A 22,629-nucleotide genomic window follows, 5' to 3' on the forward strand; every position below is an offset into this window, starting at 1 on the left:
TAGAATGAGCCGTTTTTATCTACATACACCGCATGTCGCCTTACATGGAAGTCGTTGTCATGTTTCTACAAACTTTTCTATAGAGGGCGTTTTATCACTACGTTTGTCCTGTGGAAGCTACCATAGCTTTACTATGCGTTTTAAAAAGGACAGGTTATTCTTTGCAATTCACCATTAGATGTTGCTAAAACTCCCTGATTGCACCTTTAATGTCACACCATGAATGCCAAAGACGCCCAAAGTTGAATTGCTAGTTAACTATACCTAAAGTAAAATAAATATTGAGTTAAACTGGAATCTTTGTTTTTGTCGAGCAAATTAGTTGTTGTTGTTGTTTTTTTTTTTTTTTGATTGAACAGTTTTTGTCTATTGTAGACTTTTCCACACTATTATAAAGGATTGTGTGTGTGAAAGATAAACAATCACACGTGGAAGTAAGCGCAAAGTAACGCATAAAAGTCTCAGCTGGACTTAAGCAAAGAAACTGCGAAAATAAAAGCTTATGTTACATTTACAGGTTTTGCAGACATGAGAAGAGATACAACAGTGTAGCTTAAGACAGATATCACTTCTGATAGTTCACCGACAGCTAGGCAAAATCGCGTTCATAATCGTGGAAGATCGTCTTCGATTATGAACGTGATTTTGCCTAGCTTCTTGGTGAAATACAGCTCTGTGTAGTAAATGCCGCTCCATCTGAAAGCAGGTGATGCCGATTTACTACTAATCACCGAACCAGCTTTACTGATGAGACATGCATGAGAATTGCAGGCGATTTTTTTGCCCAGCTCTAACGACTATATGTAATATAGGCGGTGACATAACTACATGCGAGAAACCTGACAAATCTCAAAATCTCATAGCCGGTTTATTGATTGCATTGTACGCATGAAAACTGTTTTCAATAATAAGCAGATTTTTGATAGTTTTCCGCTTATTCTGTGCATGTAAACACACTCAGTGTGGTTTTGGTGTTTTAATTGAACCCAGTGAGAGGTCACTAGAGGTCACAGAGCCTCCCACTTCACTGTTCACAGGAAGTATCAGTCAGGGTCAGTCTCATCTGTACAGCTGACCTCTGACCTCATGCTAGACTATTTCTGTGGCTTGAAATGACAGCTTCAGTGTCTGTCATAATTCCGAGTACTATTTTAGTCCAACTGTGTAATTGTGTTAAATGTCAAGTCAACTTTGACATTCACTTAATACACAACTTAACTGAATGGTTAAACGTTATGTTTTTTTGCTGTTATATAAATTGTTTTAAACTGACAGCATGCACCATAAAAACATAATTCAGTTATTAAACAATAAGTGGAAGTGCACATACACGTATGATTTGACCAATAATGACAGCGCCACAAGAATGTTCCTGTATCCCAACCCAAAACCAGGTGTCACTTCAATGTCCATACAATTACAGAGAGCAAGTAATCTGGTTTTTAACTGCACAGATTGACTGTGCCATGGTACCAATGAAATGACCTGATTCACCATATTCTGATTGATTGACTTTCTGACTGTCTGTTCATTCACACCTGTAATTCATTTAGCACCAGATAGCCCAGACAGCACATTACACATGTGTAAAACACATTTTAGCTCTTTAGTTAATGACTCATTTTCCACATTAGGAGACCCATAACCTATACATGATAATTAGAAGGCATTTCCTTGTCCACAATAGCGGAAACAGATTCCTAAAAAGCAAGCCAGAGCTGTCAGGTTGTACCCTGAGGCTATCATATACAGGCACTGCATGTGGTTTTAGTTGGGTTCCTGTCGCCTAGAAATTATCAGTGAAGTCCTCGAGAAGAGATCATTTTTGTTAGAGGATGTGCTACAAGTGGGGTGACAGTCCACTAATGTGGACAATGGAAAACCTAAAGTTTTACAAGATCTAAAGAGTTTAGGGTCCAGATGTGCAATGTGTTTCAGAGAAGAAAATATGATTAAACTGTGATAAATAGGATAATAGAACGTGGATATATATTGTGTATTATTGTATATGTATATTGTTGAACTTTTGCTTTTTAATGTGTTTCATGTATTATTGAGTTAATTTTTTTTCTTGCAGGTCAGCATGTTGAAAATGTTTGTCTTCTGACTCATGCAAAGTGTTAAAAATTATCCATGATTGAAAGTCTAATTTTATAGCACTGGAATTTATTTTAGTAAATCATTTGCTAAATGACTAAAAATTCAAAAATTCCTATAAATATTTAAAATTATATGTAATGATTTAGTAATAGTTTCAGTGTATTTAGCCAAATTTTGCTGTTAACTTGAAGTTTACATAACTGATTTTTCATGGTAACTTTATAGTATTTTTCCTACATTAATACTTTAACTCAGTCCCCCCCATTGACGAGTTATCTTGTCAATTATAGAAAAAATTTGCATTAAAAGAGGTGTTTCTGATGATGTTTTATATTAATCTGTAGTACCGCGATTATCTACTTACCCAATTTATAAAAAAACTGAAACAAAAAAATTACTTACTATTTACTTAATTATTATCTAATTAAGTAAATTAATTAATTAATTTACTTTTTTGATAATCATTCTGAATCTGATCTGTAACACAATTCCTTCACAAAATGCAAATATTTCAGCTTTTTGCTTAAATGTTTTATTAATTTTTTTAAAGAAAAATACCCATATTTAAGAGTTTACAGAGAAAAAAAATTCTTTTTGTTTTGTTTGTTTGTTGTTTATTTGAAAGCAGATGATCTATTCTTTCATTTGATATATTTGTATGTTTATATATTTTTAGAAGAAAATTTTCCTGGAAAGCATTCTGTGAAACTTTTGTGAAAAGCACAAAAAATGCTGGTGGGCAACTTTCCAAAAAATGGCTGGCGGGGAATGAGTTAATAATTTCAATACTTTATTATGAGTACTCTAGCTTATCGCTTGAAAAGCTACAGTTTGAAAGTTGCTTCAGTTTTTATGTTTATCCCAAAAGTTCATTATTAAGCCATCTTCTTTACATGTCTATAATAAACACTTTTCTATTTTTGTTTACATTTAACAGGAATTTACCTGTTTGATATGACCTACATTGACTCCGCCTACCCTGCCTCTGACAGCATCATAGAGACAGAGCAGAGAACCAATCAGATGAACAATCTGCTGCGCATCATCTCCGACCTTCAAATGTCTTGTAACTATGGTCAGTTTCTTTCCTCAAAACATAAACTAATTATTGTTCATATAATGTTTTGTTAAAATATAAAAATGTATATAAAAAAATAAAAGCTATCGCGTTGTTTTTTTCTTTATCACGTTATAAAAATGAAATCTCCACTTGTATTCACCCCACAGATCATTTGGTTATGTTACCACATGTGCAGAAGTACCTGATGTCAGTGCGTTACATTGAAGAGCTGCAGAAGTTTGTTGAGGATGACAATTACACGTAAGTTCTGCTCATTGCACTTTTACCACAACAGAATTTTTAAGTAATAACTCTTTATATGGATCCACACCTTTTAGGTTGAAATACTGTATGTTGTACAATTCATTAAACATTTTAACACATTTATTGTATGTGTATTAGTGTATATATTTTTATATTTTTAAATATATTATATTTATATATACATATATACATATATACATATATACATATATACATATATACATTTGATGATGACAGATGACAGTTTCTTGCAGTTTTGCTTTGTTGCTTACCTATGCGTTTTATTGTATACTGATCATAATGTCTATGCCAGCTCTCACTTCAAACTATTCACATCTGTAAGACCCTTGTAAACCAAGACCCCTCTTAGTTTTAACACTTTATTTTGCACAGCTGCTTATAGTATTTATTAAAACATGGTGTCTGTGGACTTTATGTTGTCTCGGTTTAGCTGCATGGCCCATATGGCAAGCAAACACCTAATTTACCCGCCACAGCTGCACCAGCTTGGCATAACTTTAAATTGCAATATAATCCCTGTTTCCTTTACCTCAGGCCACAGAAACATATGATTCCTATAATGCATTTTCCTACTAGTCTTATATAATATAGTTTAATGTAAACACTGGTCTACTCTGTACACACATGGTGAGGTATGACAAATAAAGTGTTATGATGAGTGAGATTTTAAAAGTTGAATTTAGGTTTTTTAAACGTTAAATGCTGTAGATACCATGTATGTAACCCTCTGCTTCTGAGTCTGTTACAGCGTAAATGTTTTTACAGGGTGATATCATCATTAGATGAGGCTTTCCTGGTTCCTGTTTCCAAACTCACAGTCCAAGAGCTCAGAGTTTTCTTTATTCGTACTGTGTGGTCCTGTCTGTCTGTGTTGAATAAGGGACAGGTGGTTTTATTGCAGTCCAGTTTCTTGCAGTCTAGACATTTATAAACGCAACATCAGGGAACTGTAAAACTCTGGATATCCGTATTTTTGGTTTCTCCGTGTGGATGATTCAAATTAATTCTCTCTTTGTATATTATTTGTTCTCTTGTGTAAAAATCTTTGTTCTGATTAACACGAAGGAAGATATTTTGAGGAATGTTTGTTACCAAAACGGCCATGAGCAGCATTGTCTTTCATAGTAGGAAAAAATAATAATATGATAAGTAAATGGGGCTCATGAACGGTTTGGTTCAAAATATGAAGAGTTTGGTTCCAAAACGCAATAAATAAATTTTTACAAATTTTGGTAAAAATGTGTTTTCTATGCAAAGAAAGTGACAAGATGAAGACCACTATTTTCTGTTACAAACTTTCACATAGCATCTTTAGGTTATAATAACATTAAAAATTAAAATCCATAATTTGATTTTCAAATTTGCAGTAAATCCATGACAAGTTTTTTTTTTCAAAATGCTATAAATCTATTGAATCAGTATTTAAATGTGCACTCATCTTTGGCATGTTTTATTTATTTTGTTGACTAGTGCAAAACACTTACTTTGTCTTATTTAGAACCCTATCATTACTGCTGTTATCCTTGGGACGTTGTCGCTGAACTTTTTTGACAGTGATCAGCTGTAAAATGTTTTGGTCCTGCTCGCTTTTTGTTGACTTCGAGTAAAACAATGTAAAGTTTTTCATAAGATCCTGGGGTCAATGTGTTAGCATGACAGAAGCTTAATGCAGTTGTGTGAGAACAAGCACAGCTTTCATTTTTCCGTCTCTCACGGAAATTATTCGATTTTGATGGCTTACGTTTCTTCCCCGCCACAAAATACCACCACATGTTTATCCATTCCAACAAAGGTATTATTTTTTTGTTAGTTTTTTTGTTGATCACGAAGTACAAAGTAGATGAGGAAAACTAGGAATCTGTGTGTAGTCAATGCACCACCATTGTTGTTTACATGGTGTGCAGTGATTTGTTGGGCAGATTTATTATGTTTTGCGAAGAAGTTGGACTGGCGTTTATCGCGTTTTTGGAGAAAAGATGACAGAATAACATGGCAGATATCAACTTTTGCATAAAATTAAGATTTTACTTTATATTACTGACCTGATACAATACAGATTTTGGTGGTAACTCTTTTTTTTATGGCGTTTATTGCGTTTTGGAACCAAACTCTTCATATCTTCCTTAGTGTTCATCAGAATTTTGTATGAAACGACTGTAGGATGAGGAAATTTTTCTCAAAAAGTGAATTAATTACTTAATTTAACTGAACAAATATTTTCAAAATTTTATTTATTCATTTAAATTAGATTTGTTTTGTTGAGTCAGCACAATTTAGTTGACTCAACTAAACTAACTTAATTTAACCTAAACCAAATAAATAATTTAATAATTTTATAATTAAAATAATTTAATTTTATTTCAGATGTCAAATGCATGTCTTTAATTGGTCCAACATATTTTTGAAACAAAGCTCAAAGTTGTAATGAAGTAAAAACAGCCAATCACATCGATGGCATTATCAGTGTAATGCCTTCTTATCCAAGCAAGATCTAATACTAGTTTTTTAGCCTAGGCAAATGCCCAATGATAACCCCCTAAAATTTAACAATGTAACATAACCTCTTTTAAAGGAAAACACCACTGTTTTTCAATATTTTACCAGAGGTGGAAAAAGTACTAAAATATTGTACTCAAGTAAAAGTAAAGTTACTTTAATAATATTTTACTTAAGTAAAAGTAAAGTTACTGGTCTAAAAATCTACTCAAGTAAAAAGTAAATCATTTTAACTTTATTCAGAGTAAAGGTTACTTTTTTACAGCGGGAAAAGGTGGAGGATTTTAGTATAGTTCAAAAACGACAAGGGAATATAAATCTCAAACTAGTTGTTTTTAATTGTAGGAACATCTTTACAATTAAAGTGCAATAACAAAAAGTTAATAAAATAAAAAGCTTTTTTAAACTAAGAAACATTTATGGAATTATTTAATGATTTTACATGTGAGTTATGCACTTTTGAAGGTGGTCAGCAGCTTGTAAATACAATCACTATAGTAAGGTTGTAATTGATGTATTGCTGGTAATATATATTATTTTATTAAACTATAAATCTAGTTTAAATGAGCATATAATGAGATGAGTGCCATGGCTTTATACTTTTGACACGTTTCTTGTCTTCTAGCTTCCCTGATCTGGGTACCTGATGTCAGACCTTTATTCTCTCTCGCTCTCTCTCGCTCTCTCTCTCTCTCTGTCTCTCTCTCTCTCTCTCTCTCTGCAATGTCTAATGACCTGCGCATTCTCGAGGACGTTCTGAAGTTGTGTTTGACTTGACGCGAAGCTGCTAGACTGCGGAGGATAATGCGCATTGTATTAAAAACGGGTCGTGCAAATGAGCTTCCCGTCAGTGGAAATGGTCGCTTAAATATGACCAGGGGTTTCTTTCATGAGATTTGAACTGAGGCGGGTCTGCATTAGCGCGCGCCTGTCTCGTCCGTCTCCATGGTTCTTTTTGCGCATTCCCCGCGGGCCCCGCCCATCAATCATCCATTGCGCGTCTTTATCACCTTGCTTTTTTAAAATATTTTTTACTCAGTAACGGATATGATTTAAAATGTAGCGAAGTACAATACTTTAAACAAAACATACTTAAGTAAAAGTAAAAGTACAGATTTTAAAAACTACTCAAAAAAGTAAAAGTACACAAAAAAAAACTACTCAATTACAGTAACGTGAGTAAATGTAATTCGTTACGTTCCACCTCTGTATTTTACTATGTTCTTACCTCAACTTAGACGAATAATGCATTTTTCAATGAGTGCACTTTTAATCTTTGTACAGTGCGTTGTGAATATGTTAGCATTTAGCCTAGCCCTATTCATTCCTTAGGATCCAAACAGGGATGAATTTAGAAGCCACCAAACACTTCCATGTTTTCCCTATTTAAAGACTGTTACATGAGTAGTTACACGAGTAAGTATGGTGGCAAAAAATAAAACTTGTCAATTTTTTAAGCGGATAAAAATGAGAACTATATTGTATGGCGAAAGAGCACTTAGTTTGCAGCACTTTGACCTCGGCGTGCAGTAACATCATCAGTCCTCCTTTTACTGAGTTTGCGTGAGAGGGGGGAGTTTACAGGAGTGATAATGTTACTGTGCCAGACAATGATTAATTGCACACATTGAAAAAATAGATGTATGTCTAAGTTGAGGTGAAAACATAGTAAAATATTGAAAAAACGGTGGTGTTTTCCTTTAAATACCAACAGAACAAGTACTGAACATTACTCAGTCCCATGCAATGCATGCTGGAAACTGTACATATAGGCAATGTTACTTTACCTAAATAATTTTTTTTATTAAACTTATTTTTTTAATTACACTTACAAGCGCAAATAGCAAATTAAGATCACTGATCTTAGTTGATCTGTGCTAATCTTGATTTTCATGTCATGTGGTTAAACATAATGTGACTTCAGTCAATTCCCACATTTATTTTTCTAATAATGAGTGCAGTATGTAAAACCGGATCTCTGCGCCTACAGCATCAAGGTCTTGAGTTATTTTATTCCAGGGGAAGATGGTTATTTCATCTTATTAAAATGTACTGGATTATTTCTTCAGACACATTCTACAAGCTGACAGTAATTAGTTGAAGCTGTTGGTCTGGTAAGGTTTTCAAACACAGGCCATGAAGATAATGATAAAATAAAACCTAAAAAGATGAAGAACGACCTCTTTGTGGCACGGTGACATAATTCACACATTTTTTTCCAGGCTTTATATAGAAATGACATGCCTGGTTTACTTTTCAAAGCAGATGAAACGCATCTCGACTAAATCTAGGTCATGCAGGAAATTATTGTTTATGTAGATTGTGTACAGTGTTCTGTGCACAAGAAATGGGTTGTGAAGATAAACTGTAGTTTATATCAAAGGCGCACACTGTTTAGTTAAGGTGTAAATAAAGGGCTTTTACGGTTTTTGTGATCTGACTGTCTTTAACTTGGTTCTTAAATATGAGCTGTTTTAAAATACTGTATTACTTTAGATAGTCACTACATGAATGCCAGGTGGTAATAGTTATACATGGAAAAAGGGTTTTCATAGCCAAGTTACCCCCTATGAAAACCTACTCATTACCAGATTATAAAGCCATCATACAATGTCATTTCACTATTAAGACAGGGATTAGGGCTTCCAGGACACTCTGGCAATCTTGCATCTTCACGGTTTGGTGGATGTGAAAGGAAAGCAGGGTAAAAAAACTGGTAATAATTTTCATCTGGGATCCTGACATCATCGTCTGGACCTCTCTGAGGTTGGAAAACTACAGCTCTGGTTCCTCATTGATCTTGCGATAGTCTTAAAATAATTAGGCCACACTTACAGTACATCCTGCCATTTGGCACTGCTTTTACACAGACAACTCTGTGTCGCCTTGCTGAGTCAATAGAGAATATAAATAAAATATAGTGCATATTTTGTGTACTAAAGGCCATTCACACTGTTCACTTTTTGTTTGTTTTCATTCACCACAGACTATCTTTGAAGATTGAACCTGGGAACAGCTCACCTCGTCTGGTGTCCTCCAAAGAAGATCTTGGAGGTAAAGGTTGATCTCTTGTCTTCCGTGTTAACCAGTGGAAAATAGGAATCATGAGTAATTCGGCTAAAGAATTAGTTGGAGGGATTTCACAGATGCATGTGTTGGTGGGCCAATGAAAAGTGAGACCTGTGTAACCTTAGTATTTTCAGGGTGTTATAGATAAGCCCCACAGACGCTTATTTAAACAGAAGAAACTTCTTCCATGAGCTTTATTGCTCTCAGTCTGACTGATAGGAACCACCTGACACCATTAAAGTGGTTCGGGAGTCTTTAGTAACTTTCTTTTGAACCTCTTTTGGGCAGTAGATTTAACTCTTAATAGGACAATATGTGAATAGGTTGTTTGCTTTTTAATCTAGACCTTAAATTACAAGTTCACACAGAAATCAAAATTCAACCCATATGACTCATATTGGTTCCTACATTCTAAAAATGCTGTTTTTTTAACCCAGCAATGTCCCTTTAAGGCTGCCTTTGCGCTAATTTAGTCCTGCAGAAAAGTGAAAATTTAAAGCTTACATAACACAAGCTGTTGCCGCTTATCTCATGTTAATCTTGAGTACCTATAGAGTAGTATTACATCCTTCATATATCCGAAGAGTCTTTAGTTTAATCAGATTTATACAGATTAGCTGTACAAGTACTTTCTCGGAAAACCTGAGCCATTCTGGGCGATATGTCCATATAAGGACTTCCACTGTACTTCCTGCTCTGAAATTGCCCATGGAAAAAATAAATCAAGATTGTTACGTATGAATCTTTCATGTTTGAAAAAACTGTTCAAAACTTGTACGAACCCTGGCAAAGTGCATTCGGCACAGGAATACTCGGTCATACGTCCAACTGCTTTTTGGACACTTTGCATGCTTAGCATAAGGAATCCAACTGTTAAACAGTGTTAATAAGTCAGAATGCATGAAATAGCTTTAGACCCCCCCCCCCCCCAAAAAATATAGTTTTCACCACACAGACAGTCTTTATATAAACTGAAGCATCTCAATATTAAGGGCCAAGTTGTTTGAGACCTTGAATGAGATCATCATAGCTTATGTAATTTCCTCTGGGGAGAAGCAGAACAATTAGCATGTTTCCTTTTTCTGTCTATCAGATGGTTGTGCTGGAAGTTGAATTAAATTAAGCATTTTATGACTGTAACAGCTGTGGTAGAAGTGTGGCAATTGGTAATAGAATATTGAGATAATGTTCTGCTGAAGGCATCAATGATCATTCTCACAAATCAGTAAATGATGTGATAATGCATGTTTAAATCACATTAAGAGCCCTTTTTTAACAATCTAAGAGCATGGTCTAAAACGCACAACGCAAGTGCACTTAAGGGGTGTCCGAATCCACTTTTGCTAGTTTAACGACGGGAAATATGGTCTATGCGCCTGGCCCACAGTCTAAAAGGGTTGTTCCTATTCTCGTAATGAGTAATGGGTGTGTTTTGGGCGTAATGTGCAATAAACCAATGAGAGTCTTATCTCTCATCCACTTTAAAAGCCAGTTGCACTCGCGCCATGCCGATTCCCTATTTAGATCGCAGAGTTTGTGTGGAAAAACTGTAAGCAGAGGACGAAGACCACCATGTTAAGATTTATGTAAAAAAAAATGTTTTTAGGACCTTCTAAAGTCCTGTAATTGAGAGACCCCATAACATTTTTTACATTTAAATCCTTTAATTTTTCATATTTAAAAATGTTTGTGGGCTGCTGCGTGTCCATGTGTACATGCATTTTTGTCACATTTTCAGGCGCATATTACTAATGCACTCTTTGAATACACTCACCTAGAGGATTATTAGGAACGCCATACTAATACTGTGTTTGACCCCCTTTTAATTCTATGTGGCATTGATTCAACAAGGTGCTGAAGCATTCTTTAGAAATGTTGGTCCATAATAATAATATAGCATCTTGCAGTTGATGGAGATTTGTGGGATGCAGATCCAGGGTACGAAGCTCCCGTTCCACCACATCCCAAAGACGCTCTATTGGGTTGAGATCTGGTGATTGTGGGGGGCATTTTAGTACAGTGAACTCAATGTCATGTTCAAGAAACCAATTTGAAATGATTCGAGCTTTGTGACATGGTGCATAATCCTGCTGGAAGTAGCCATCAGAGGATGGGTACATGATGGTCATAAAGGGATGGACATGGTCAGAAACAATGCTCAGGTAGGCCGTGGCATTTAAATGATGCCCAGTTGACACCAAGGGGCCTAAAGTGTGCCAAGAAAACATCCCCCACACCATTACACCACCACTACCAACCTGCACAGTGGTAACAAGGCATGATGGATCCATGTTCTCATTCTGTTTACGCCAAATTCTGACTCTACCATCTAAATGTCTCAACAGAAATCGAGACTCATCGGACCGGCCAGCATTTTTCCGGTCTTCGGCTGTGCAGTTTTGGTGAGCTCATGCGGGTTGTGGCCTCTTTTTCCTATTTGTAGTGGAGATGAGTGGTACCCGGTGGGGTCTTCTGCTGTTGTTGTAGCCCATCCGCCTCAAGGTTGTGCGTGTTGTGGCTTCACAAATGCTTTGCTGCATACCTCGGTTATAACGAGTGGTTATTTCAGTCAAAGTTGCTCCTCTATCAGCTTGAATCAGTCGGCCCATTCTCCTCTGACCTCTAACATCAACAAGGCATTTTCGCCCACAGGACTGCTGCATACTGGATGTTTTTCCGTTTTTGCACCATTCTTTGTAAACCCTAGAAATGGTTGTGCGTGAAAATCCCAGTAACTGAGCAGAATCACCTTAAATCACCTTTCTTTCCCATTCTGGCATTCGGTTTGGAGTTCGGGGGATTGTCTTGACCGGGACCACGCCCCTAGATGCATTGAAGCAACTGCCATGTGATTGGTTGATTAGACAATTGCATTAATGAGAAACTGAACAGGTGTTCCTAATAATCCTTTAGGTGAGTGTAACCCAAAAAATATTTAATTTCCTCAAAATAGCAACATGCCAAAAATGTGCCTGAACATACCTCGTTTTCAGATAAATATAGAATTTATTTTCACCATTCCATTAATGCATAGTACACGTGGAGCAAACAGGCATCAGGTGGGAATTTCTAATTACATTCAAGCATTTATAAATATTTTAATTTAATTCTATGATTAATGTCATAGACAATGAAAAACACACTTGGTCAAATAAAATAAATACTATAAAGGCATATTTAAAAGGAAAACAAATGTTTTCTTGACCCAGATATCTGCAGGTTTCTAAGACACAACCTCTCCTGGTAGCATTAGAAGCAACTTCCGATTCAGGCAGTTTAACCTGTTTCTGTTTAATCTTGAGCTCTTCTTGTACACTATGGGATCTATTAAACTGCTTTTAAAGACAGGGAATGTCATGATTAACGCAGTTCTAATAATAAATAAAAACTATTTCCAGCATTGCCACTAAAACTTCTCTGGTTTCGTTTTATTGTGGAAAGGCCATGAACATAAGGCAGCAGGAAATGTTTTTACTGGAGAAAGAAGTCTGTTTTTTTACCAGGCCAGTAATATTATGGCTAGTTTATAAAATTGAATGTTCTTATTTTAACTGTGAAACTATGCCACTATTTCAATTATTTCAATCGAGAGCCAGAGATTTTATCGTAAGTTTTTATGGTTGTTTGTTGTGGACAGAAAAGAAAACTTTTGTGTACAGTTAGAAAAATAAATCCCTTCCGTCAATACTAGCAATTACATCTACTTCTCCTATTCTTTCCTGTTCTATTCCTTCCATATATATAATATAAAAATTGTTTATGGCTTTGTTTACTGCGAGATTTACTTATGTTTTTTTGTTGATTTGACTTGCTTCAATTGTTACCTTATTTGTAAGTCACTTTGAATAATAGCGTCTGCTAAATGTAAGGTTATGTAAATCCGTGCATGTGTGTTTGTACAGGTCCCTCAGAAGTGTCAGCTTCAGTGAGATATAACCGCCGGCCGACCTGTCCTGATACATCAGTGGTAGCCTATATCCCCACCCCTCCTCCTGCCCGACACAGGAAGAGCCACAGCTTGGGAAATAAGTTAGTATCATGCTACAGTACATTAAAACACTACCATATGTGTTATGACATAAACACTGGTCACCTTGTCCCAACTAAATGGATTAAAAACAACAAACAAGCTCGAATTTTCTTTTTCTCTTTTCAGTATGATGTGCCAGTTTGGTGTGGCGGAGAGTAAAAGTGCAACTTTCCCAGCCAAAGAAAAGGCTCGACACCTGCTGGACGATAGTTTCTTGGAATCACACAGTCCTGTCAGAAACCACACCCATGATTCAGTGTTCACCAATGGCATTTCACTGGGTAATTCTGTTTTGTCCTTTGTGTAAATTACAGCCTTATAAACCGACCAAATCCCTCATGTGTCATTTTAGTGTTTTTACCACTAGATGGCAGCAGTATTTAGGTATGTTTGCACTGGGTTATTTCTTTCTGAAAACTTCACATTAGTCTCTGTGTATCAGTTATCTGAGTTTATTTGCATTAATAGACTTTTCTTCAATATTCTTTCAGCCCTTGACTTTGAAATAAAGAAAGCTGTTTATTGGTCTCTCATCATTTATCATTTTTCTGTTGCAGGCAGTAGAGAAAGTTCATTTAGTGATGAATTATCAAGTACTGTTGAAAGGTGAGACATCACTTTTTTATTTTTATTTTAATCATGTCTGAATGCAAATCAAAAACACATTATCCCTTCTGATCTTATTTCAGAGGTCGTATGTACGCAACACTCGGTCCAAACTGGCGAGTTCCAGTCTGTAGGTCCCCTAGAAGCAGAAGTTATGTTTACAGGTATGAGCTGATGTTTAAGTACATGGCTTTGGATTTGATGTAATTGAACTGTTATTCTATAAAACTTTGTGATTTGTGTTGAATGACATGTTTGAAGGATGTTTGGGGTAAGTCATATTGAAAGCAAATAATTATACATTTATTTTTCATCAGTACCTCTGGGGCTGTGTCCAGCTATGAATGCAGTTCTCTGAGCAGTATAACCATTGAAGGGCCATTACGAAGGAAGACACTGATGAAGGAGGGCAAAAAACCAACTGTAAGTGTGCGGCCAGTTTTTTTCTGAATATTTAATGGTGGCGTAAAATGTACAACTGTATTTACCTAGGCATAGATAAATAAAAAGAGTTCTGTACATGGTAATGGCATATCGTGAGCCCCAAACACGATTGTTTCCTCATTTTTAGTTTAATTATATTCCCAAATGCATTGTAGAAAATGTGTGTTTTTTCTAACTTATATTTTTATTTTGAATCATAAAACAACATGATATAGTATAACATTAGTTTTTAACATGTCAGTCCATCCTATTCCAACAGCCTACACCTGGTACAGGGGGATGAGAGTTTATAAAAGAATAAATACATAAGGAAATACATAGAAAAGAAAAAAAAACAAAAACAAAGGAAAGTAAAGAACAACACATGAGAGATATGATCATATAATATGCGATCGAAAATATGTGGGTGATTCTCACGAAAACTTGGTTTTAAAAATGTCAAGCATGATAATTTAAAAATTTCTTAAATTTACTTTTTTCCCAACAGACATTGAAAAACAAAGTCTGGAGTAAATGGGAACATTAATTTAAAAACTTTTACTTATCATTTAACACTTTTTGTAACATAATTTTAAAAATTAGTCCTAAAAAATCTCATTACCGCAACAGTCAGAAAACATCAACACTGACATATTTTCAAAATGACATGACAAACCTGAAAGAACATAATTTGAAGATTCTGCACATGCATTTAAAATCAAAGTATTATGCTTCTATTAATTAAATTAACATTTAATAAGCATCTGTTGCGGTAATGATAATCAAGATGTCGTGTAAGCATTCTGACAAGACAATATTTAAAATTAACTGTAAAAAATGATCTTACCTGGTAGCCATCTTGAAGTAACTGATCCATGTGCTTGGTCACTCAAAATCAAACTTTATTAAAATTCTGTATGTGTGCTTAAACTGTTATCAAAAAGTGTTGCGGAGGATGAGAACATCAGGCATGGACACATCATTTTCCTAATTTTTCTTCATTATTATTATACATGAATATTCAGTAAATATTTTTTCTGTCATCTAAAGTAGTCTAGCAAAACATCCATTTATTTTTTTTTCTTAATATTTTTGTGTTAATTTGATTAAATTACAACATAACGCATGTTCAAACACAGCCGGACACATTGCGGTAATGAGAATTTCAGCCGAAAATGAGATAAAATTTACAATTATAAATTCTTATGTTGAAATCACACATTGTGCAAGGTAGAACACAGTATTGTGTTAATTCTGATGCTTTTTAATGTTACTATATTACACATTTTAAAGCTAAAATCATTAGTGCCGTGGTGTTTCAATGGTTTCGTGAGAATCACCCATGTGTTTTACCTCATGGGCATGATTGCACAGGTAAACCGAAACACTTTGGAAATGAAGAAACACACTGGAAATTATATTTTTTTGTGAAATTGTAAAAAAGTTAGGTTAAGTTATATTCTGGGGTAATATGAAGGAATGAAATGTCCAGAAATATCCTGTTTAAACATTGAATTAAATAAATTATTATATGACCCAAAAGGGTTCCAATTGGTTAAATAAAATCAAAATGTTTAACACTTTTTTACAAAGTTATATTTTTGTCTGTTCTGTATGACAGCTCTCATCATGGAGGCGATACTGGATTGTGTTGTCTGGCTCTATTCTTATCTATTTTGGTTCTAAAGCACTAAGAGCAAATGAACGAAGACATGTAAGTAATTCTTTATGAATTCAATTCAATAAGAAATACAGTGTTACTTAGCGTATGAGGTGCCATTGAGCTCATGCTTGGGTTTTGGTTATGCTGGGTACACACCAAAAGATAATCGGGCTGATTTGGGGTCGATTTCCCCCCTTCCCACAATCCTAGCTATGTCCCAATTATCTTGATGGTTCTACAGATTATCTTATCAGATTTTCCCTTGGTGTGAGGTGTGTTGAGAATGTCCATCCATACCTGATCAGAACAACGTCGGAGCCGCCCGATCACGAATCGTAAATATTAAACATGTAAATATTAAACATGTGTCTATCACATTTTGAAAATCTTATAAGATGTAAAAAATCTTTTGGTGTGTACCCAGCATTAGTTTTAAATAATGTGACATCATATACACTGTCTTTGAATTTAGCTAGTAGGGTGAGGAACATTAACTGCAAATGACTGCAAACGTTTAGACTGAAGTTACCAAACTTCCACAGATAGTACACAAATAATAAACATTCAGCACCACGTCATGACTAAGGTTGTTTTCACATCTGTAGTGCGGTTCATTTGGTCCGGACCAAAAGCAAGAAATGATACATTGCAACTTTTTTAGCAGTTTTGGTTCCTTTTCACACCACACTGATTACTTTGATCCGCACCAGTTGAAACAAACCAAAATTCAGTCATGTGATAAGATCCACATTATTGGCCACATGTATTTGGACTAATTTCCTAACTTGCTTCTTGATTGGTCAGAATCAACATGCCCAAAATTCCAACAACCCTGGAATTAAACAAAAAGAAGCAAAATACAGCAGACACCATGGACAGACAGCTGCACGTTGTGATTATGTCTCCGTGGTTGTTATACATAGTTTGTATACAGCACTCTAGACAAACCATTCATTTTCAGAATGAATCGCGGAGGCGACTTAAAAACAACATTTTAATGCACTACAAACGGCGAACACACCAATTTTCTGAGGCTCCGCCCGCACCTCCTCGCAACTCCAGGTATGTCCGCGATCTAATATTGCTAATAGAAACTGTCAACAAAGGCCCTGTCCCAAATGGCACACTTCGGACTTGTGGACCTCCTCAGAGTCCAGAATTTAATGACATCATGTAGTGCAGACTTTAGGGACCCTTGATGCGAGTCCACGTGGGTGTACCGGAGTCGTATTTTGGGACAGACTCAAGCGTCACGCCATAAATAGGAAGAGAAGTTGCCGGCAGTATGAACTCCTCCCTTCCATCGTCTGATTGGTCTGATTACTCTTTCGCAAGGACTTTTGGGTTGGTAAAGTGCGCAAGGCCTGCTGCAGTGCGGGCTTCGCCAAAGACTGCATCAAGGGGGCGCTGATGAGCACACTTCGGAGCGTACAAATGACAGATGGGGCACCCTACGGACTCGTAGACTAAGCGAGCATGCGCAATTTAAGGCCGCGAGACTGAAAGTCCACATGAGACAGGGCCAAACACTTCCTCATCCGATAAAGCACTGCACAGCTGACTACGGCAGCTGGTTTAGTCCAAAATGCGCAGTACTTTTGCAGTTAGGTCGGTTCGATCTCGGATCGTGTTCTTACCACAAAAGAACCGCTCTAGAGTTTGTTTGAAAGCATCCGCTTGTTTGGTCCGCTTTTGGTGCGCACCAGAGTTGGATTTCTGCATTCTCCCTTGCCCAAACGAGCCGCACCATGTGAGCAATCGAACTCTGGTACGATTCAACCGAACTAAACAAGGCAGGTGTGAAAGCACCCTAAGCAACCATTGTGTGGTCCAATTTAATTTGGAGACATCACATTTTAGGGAAATATTTTTTTTAAAGTTTACATTTAAGGCTACTAAAGTTAATCTACTGTATTATATATCTCTTTGAAATTGTTTTTTGTCTTGAAGTACAAATCCAGGCCATGTAAAAAAATCACACTCACAGGTTGGATGGTGGCACTGCCCGACAACCCTGAACATCCAAACATTTTCCAGCTCACTGATCCTGAAAGAGGTACGACAATGTCCTGTCTAATGTTTCCCGGTGATGCACTGATATATGACACATTATGTAAAGTATTATTAGTTGAATTTATTAGTTATGCATCTGCCTTGCAAATCATGCATCAACTTATTATTTATGGCTCTTCTTTTGCTTTATGTTGCATGAAAATGTGTTTTTAATTCTAAGCGCTAGTCAGTCAGATTGTATTAAAATTACACCACACTTCGGTATTGCAGAGGAAACTTATGTGTTTTATAAAAAAAATGGCCGTCTCCAGACGTGCTTAAATCACATAGTAGTCAACATTTTGAAAATTAGTCGTGTTAATTGTGTTTGACAAACATGTGGTTTAGTTTTCCTATGTTTCAAAACATCATTTGAATAAGGTCAAGCAAGATAATTTGTTTTCATTTGTGGGTGCAGGCAATGTTTACAAGTTCCAGACTGGATCACGTTTCTCTGCAGTTATCTGGCACAAACATCTGGCCGAGGCTTGCAGAAGTACAAAACCACAGGTAAATATCTCAACACGGAATTTAAAATCTTTCCTGTATAAAGATGTTTCTAATTTGTAAGCTATTTATATAATAGCATCTGCAAAAATGATTACAACGAACCAAGTGCAGGAATACAGTATCCCTCATCTTGTTTTCCACAGATACCAGCAAACCTCATGTCTTTTGAATAGTCTTGGAAAGCGAAAAACAAATCAGCGGAATTGTAAGATGTGAATACCTACAAAATGTGAAAGATTTATGATCTGTAGCCAAAAGGTGATGATATTTTTACACTTCGGAGAATGAAACTGCGTTTTGGGCACCTCAGCCTCCATGCAAGCGGACCTAATACTGGAGTCTCTGGAAGCTGTATATATATTGCAAAAGTCAGAGATTAATTTATGACGCTTTTCCATTGGATTGTACAGCTTGGTACAGCTCACTTTCATTGTGTACAGTACCTAGTACCTAATACTTTTTTTAGTACCGCCCCGGTTAAGGTTTCAAGCAAGCCGTACCTATACCAAAACATGGCGTATACACTGCAGATCACTGATTGGTCAGAGAGAATCGTCACTACTGGCGACATTGCTTAATGTACGATATCAAGAACACCATTCCATCGATATGCTTCGTTGCTCCAGTGTTGAGCATTTGTTTGTATCGCATTTATGATGTCACGGCAGTAGAGGCGGAGCAACTGTAACGATAAGTCTATAATCCCACCCACTTTGTAGCGGCACTAAACTACCATTAAAAAGCAGATCGAGCCAAAGTAAACTGAGCCGCGTCGTACCACACAATGGAAAAGCGACATTGGTCATTGGAGTCACAGCTGATGTCTGTCTGAAATTCAGTTTTACCTTAAAAAACCGAAGCTATGTGTGAAATATGTTGTAAATAATGTGTATAAAATAGCATCATCTACTTGATGTTTCTATGTGATTAAGTGCCAACATAATGACTTTTGTATTGTTATAGTTTTGCTCTATCGATTTTGCACATTTCTTTAAGGTTGATGCTTTTGAAACAGTTATCAATGCAAGCTGAAGAGTACCCGGTTTCTTGAATTCATTGATTCACATTGACTTCAATGTCAGATAAAGCAGAGAGAAAGATGTGTCATCGCTTATGGCTGCTTTCATTGGTCAGTGTTGCTGGTCTCTAAGGATTCAACATCTTCATGGTGTCACATACCATAACAACTAGCATGATTCAGACTGTGATGAGCCTTATTTTCTTGTTACTGGTATGTGTCCACATTTTAATCATTCCCCCATACTTTACATTACTGCATCTATTATTACTGTATCCAGGTGTACAGTACTGTTTTCTCTCAGAGATGACCGCTGAATAGATTTGATCATTGTCGCCTATGACAGAGTGACCTCTGACCTTTCCAACTGAGACACATGCATGCCAAGTCTTCATTTGGTACTCATACTGTTGCCATTTTGAAGATGACTTCATGTATGTTGGCTCACATTATAGCCCATATAGACAAAATGCAAAAACAAAATAGAAAAGATATTCATTTTAAAACTTTAATACCTATTTTTTCTAATATAGTTCTTTAGCAAGCATATACAATAGACAGCAGTTTTAATGCTTTTGATAGATGCATTGACTGAAACCAGTGCAGTGTTATGCACACTGGTTTGAAAAAATAAAAGCAGTTTTGACGGCTGTGTTATAAGCATTGACCAAAGTTTATAGAAATGTGTAAAATCGGTTGACAACTGTAGGATTATATTTAGTTTATGTTAGATGTTAAGGTGGAAGACAGTCTATCCCTGCAGCCAGTGGCGGCCAGTGACTTCTTTTTTTGAGGGCGCTCGATGCGAAGTTCGTCACAACATGTATGTAGCCCGTCATGTGTGTGGTTTGTGATTTCAAAATATGTGTTCTGCGCGTCGAGCGATCCTGTGTGCATCACGTGTCTTGTCAGGGTGGGTGCCTGTTGCGGGCGCGTCTAAAGGGTTTATGATAAAAGAGACGATCGCATTTGGCAGATACTCGCATAATCTCATGCGTATTCAGAGTTTACTGATAAGGGAGTGTCTTACGTGTCTCTTTTATAAACGGTTTTGACGCATGTGCAGCAGGCACTTGTTTTGTAAAACATGTGACGCACATGGTACTTTACATGACACAACAAACACATATTTTGAAAACACGAGCAACAAACATGACACTCCGAACACTTATTTTGAATTTGCGCCCCTCGGATGAGCAGTCACGAGCCGCCACTGCCTGCAGCATAATAACAAGCATAGGCACATAATGTGTATCTGCCTAATGGAAAGACAAGAAAAAACACAGGTGAATTTTAGTAATGCCACAACTCTCATTTTCGTTTTGGTAAAATACAGATGTTTTTTTAACACGAGCACATTACGTGGAGTAAATTAAGCTTGTGAAACTTTGTTTGTTACATCTCTGCTTAGTAGACATCAGAGCATGGGCAGCTGTGTATGTATTCAAATTAAATAATTTCCTGGGAAATGTGAAGGATTGTAAATGTGGTCAATATAAGTCTGACATCACACGACACCGCTTCCGGGTCCTTGTTAAGTCGTGAATGTTTAGATTGCTGTCTCCCTTGAAATCATTGGAGGCTTGGACACGGTATGTTTTGTCATGACTTAACAAGTGGAGGTACATCAGAATTAACTCTTTATTTCTTGATGTGTTCTTTGGAAAACCACGGAAGCTCTGCGTTGTAGTTCAGTGTTCACATAATTCATATGATTATTCAGCTTATTTATTTATTATTTATTTATTTTATGAAATATGACACCAAAAAGCTTGTATAAATTGTAATGTTGCAAAGCCCAGCATTTATCAATGACACATGTTTGTAAGGTGTAGAAAGACTTCTTCCACAAAAGTGTAATATTTGTGAAATGTATGTCAAATTAACTTTGATCTAAATGCTTTATGAAGTAAATAAAGTGATGATCAAGGTGCAAACAAAGTTTTGTTTCCAAGTTCTTTGAAACATGCATGAATATTTTGGTCAGCTTCTAACTAGGCTGCATTTCAGTATTATTACGTGCTGGTTTAGCGTGACAATGTTGAGACATAGCTCTTTAAAGAAATATTTCACCCCCAGATTTAAACTTATTTAAATACCATTTACTCAACCTCAAGCCACAGGTGTATGACTTTCTACTTTCAGCCAACCCTAGTTTGAGATAGTTGTAGTTCACACAAAAATGAAAATTTTGTCATATTTGACTTTCATGTTGTTACAAACTTGTATATATTTCTTTCTCAAATGAAGATAGTTTGAGGAATGTTTGTAACCAAACTGAAGCAGAGGCCTCTGATTGGTTCGGTTACAAACATTCAAAGAGAGGAATGACATGAATGGGTTGAAATTAGACTAAAAATAATGAAGTAATACATGCACATTTATCTGTGAACTTGATGCACGTTACAAAGGAATTTACAATGTCTTGAGATTTGAATATGTCAAATTCAGAATTTAAATGAATGTGTATCGAGTTGTACAAATAGAGACATATGTGAATTAATTGTTTTATTTTGTATTCAAACATCATAATTTGCACATGCAAAAAAAGAGGGTGGGCATTTGTAAAACAGGTGATACGCCTGAGTTGTTTATCCCGTTCTGTTAATTTGGATTTCGAGACTTTCGTTTCGCCGTTTAAAGCATTTTACAATTGTACAAACAGAGACATATTTGTGAAAAAAAGAGGATGTGCATTTGTGGATCAGACCACAGACAAGTTAGATTAAAGCCTGCTGTCCTAGGCACAATGTAACACCACCAACCTTTTCTGTGAGAAATCTTACTGTGCCAAATTAGACCTCCCTTTGGGGGGTTGTGGTGGTTTTACTGGGGGGCCCACGAGGGGCAACCTTCCGATCTCTCTGATGAAGCCAATACGGAAGTGACTTAAATTGCAATTGACCGCTTGAGGCTGGCTCCAAAAGGGAGTCGATTCCCATAGAGCCCCATGTTAAAATGCCCAACTTAATTAATATGTTTACAGCCTCGCACAAAAAGTGTTTTTTGGTCTGTATAATGAAAACTGTGTGGGGGTAAATTTTTAACTCATCCTTTTAAATCATATTATGCCTTAAAGTTCTGCATAATTAAGGGCGTGAACACTTTATGGGTGAACTGACACTGCTGTCACTACACTCGAGCTAGACAGGCGTTGTTTTAGCAACCAGCCACCTCAGCTTCACCCACATCCCTCCCATTTTTGGTTATCCGCAAGTGATGCGCAGCTAAGATGGCGATGACAGGCTCTGCCATCTATTGGCTTCATAAAAGTTTTTTACAAACCTGTGGCATCACAGACACTACGTTCATATTTT

General features: G+C 36.3%; 1 protein-coding gene across 3 annotated transcripts in view; it reads left to right on the forward strand.

Moving 5' to 3' along the window:
* The window catches only part of ralgps1 (Ral GEF with PH domain and SH3 binding motif 1), a 155,067-nt gene extending 133,825 nt beyond the window's left edge, over positions 1-21,242 (forward strand). For 2 of the 3 annotated variants that reach the window (XM_073867733.1, XM_055167598.2), the window contains 12 exons: positions 3,038-3,175; positions 3,328-3,421; positions 8,928-8,995; positions 12,913-13,039; positions 13,167-13,321; positions 13,598-13,646; positions 13,730-13,810; positions 13,964-14,069; positions 15,691-15,783; positions 17,683-17,788; positions 18,203-18,294; positions 18,438-21,242. In XM_073867733.1, the coding sequence (XP_073723834.1) occupies positions 3,038-3,175; positions 3,328-3,421; positions 8,928-8,995; positions 12,913-13,039; positions 13,167-13,321; positions 13,598-13,646; positions 13,730-13,810; positions 13,964-14,069; positions 15,691-15,783; positions 17,683-17,788; positions 18,203-18,294; positions 18,438-18,467 (1,139 nt within the window). In that variant the 3' untranslated portion in view covers positions 18,468-21,242. The remainder of the gene's footprint in view (positions 1-3,037; positions 3,176-3,327; positions 3,422-8,927; positions 8,996-12,912; positions 13,040-13,166; positions 13,322-13,597; positions 13,647-13,729; positions 13,811-13,963; positions 14,070-15,690; positions 15,784-17,682; positions 17,789-18,202; positions 18,295-18,437) is intronic. The other variant, XR_012369656.1, reaches the window with a different exon arrangement.
* The last annotated feature ends 1,387 nt before the right edge of the window (positions 21,243-22,629 follow it).

Source organism: Misgurnus anguillicaudatus, chromosome 5 (assembly GCF_027580225.2).
Source record: "Misgurnus anguillicaudatus chromosome 5, ASM2758022v2, whole genome shotgun sequence".
Classification (NCBI taxonomy): domain Eukaryota; kingdom Metazoa; phylum Chordata; class Actinopteri; order Cypriniformes; family Cobitidae; genus Misgurnus; species Misgurnus anguillicaudatus.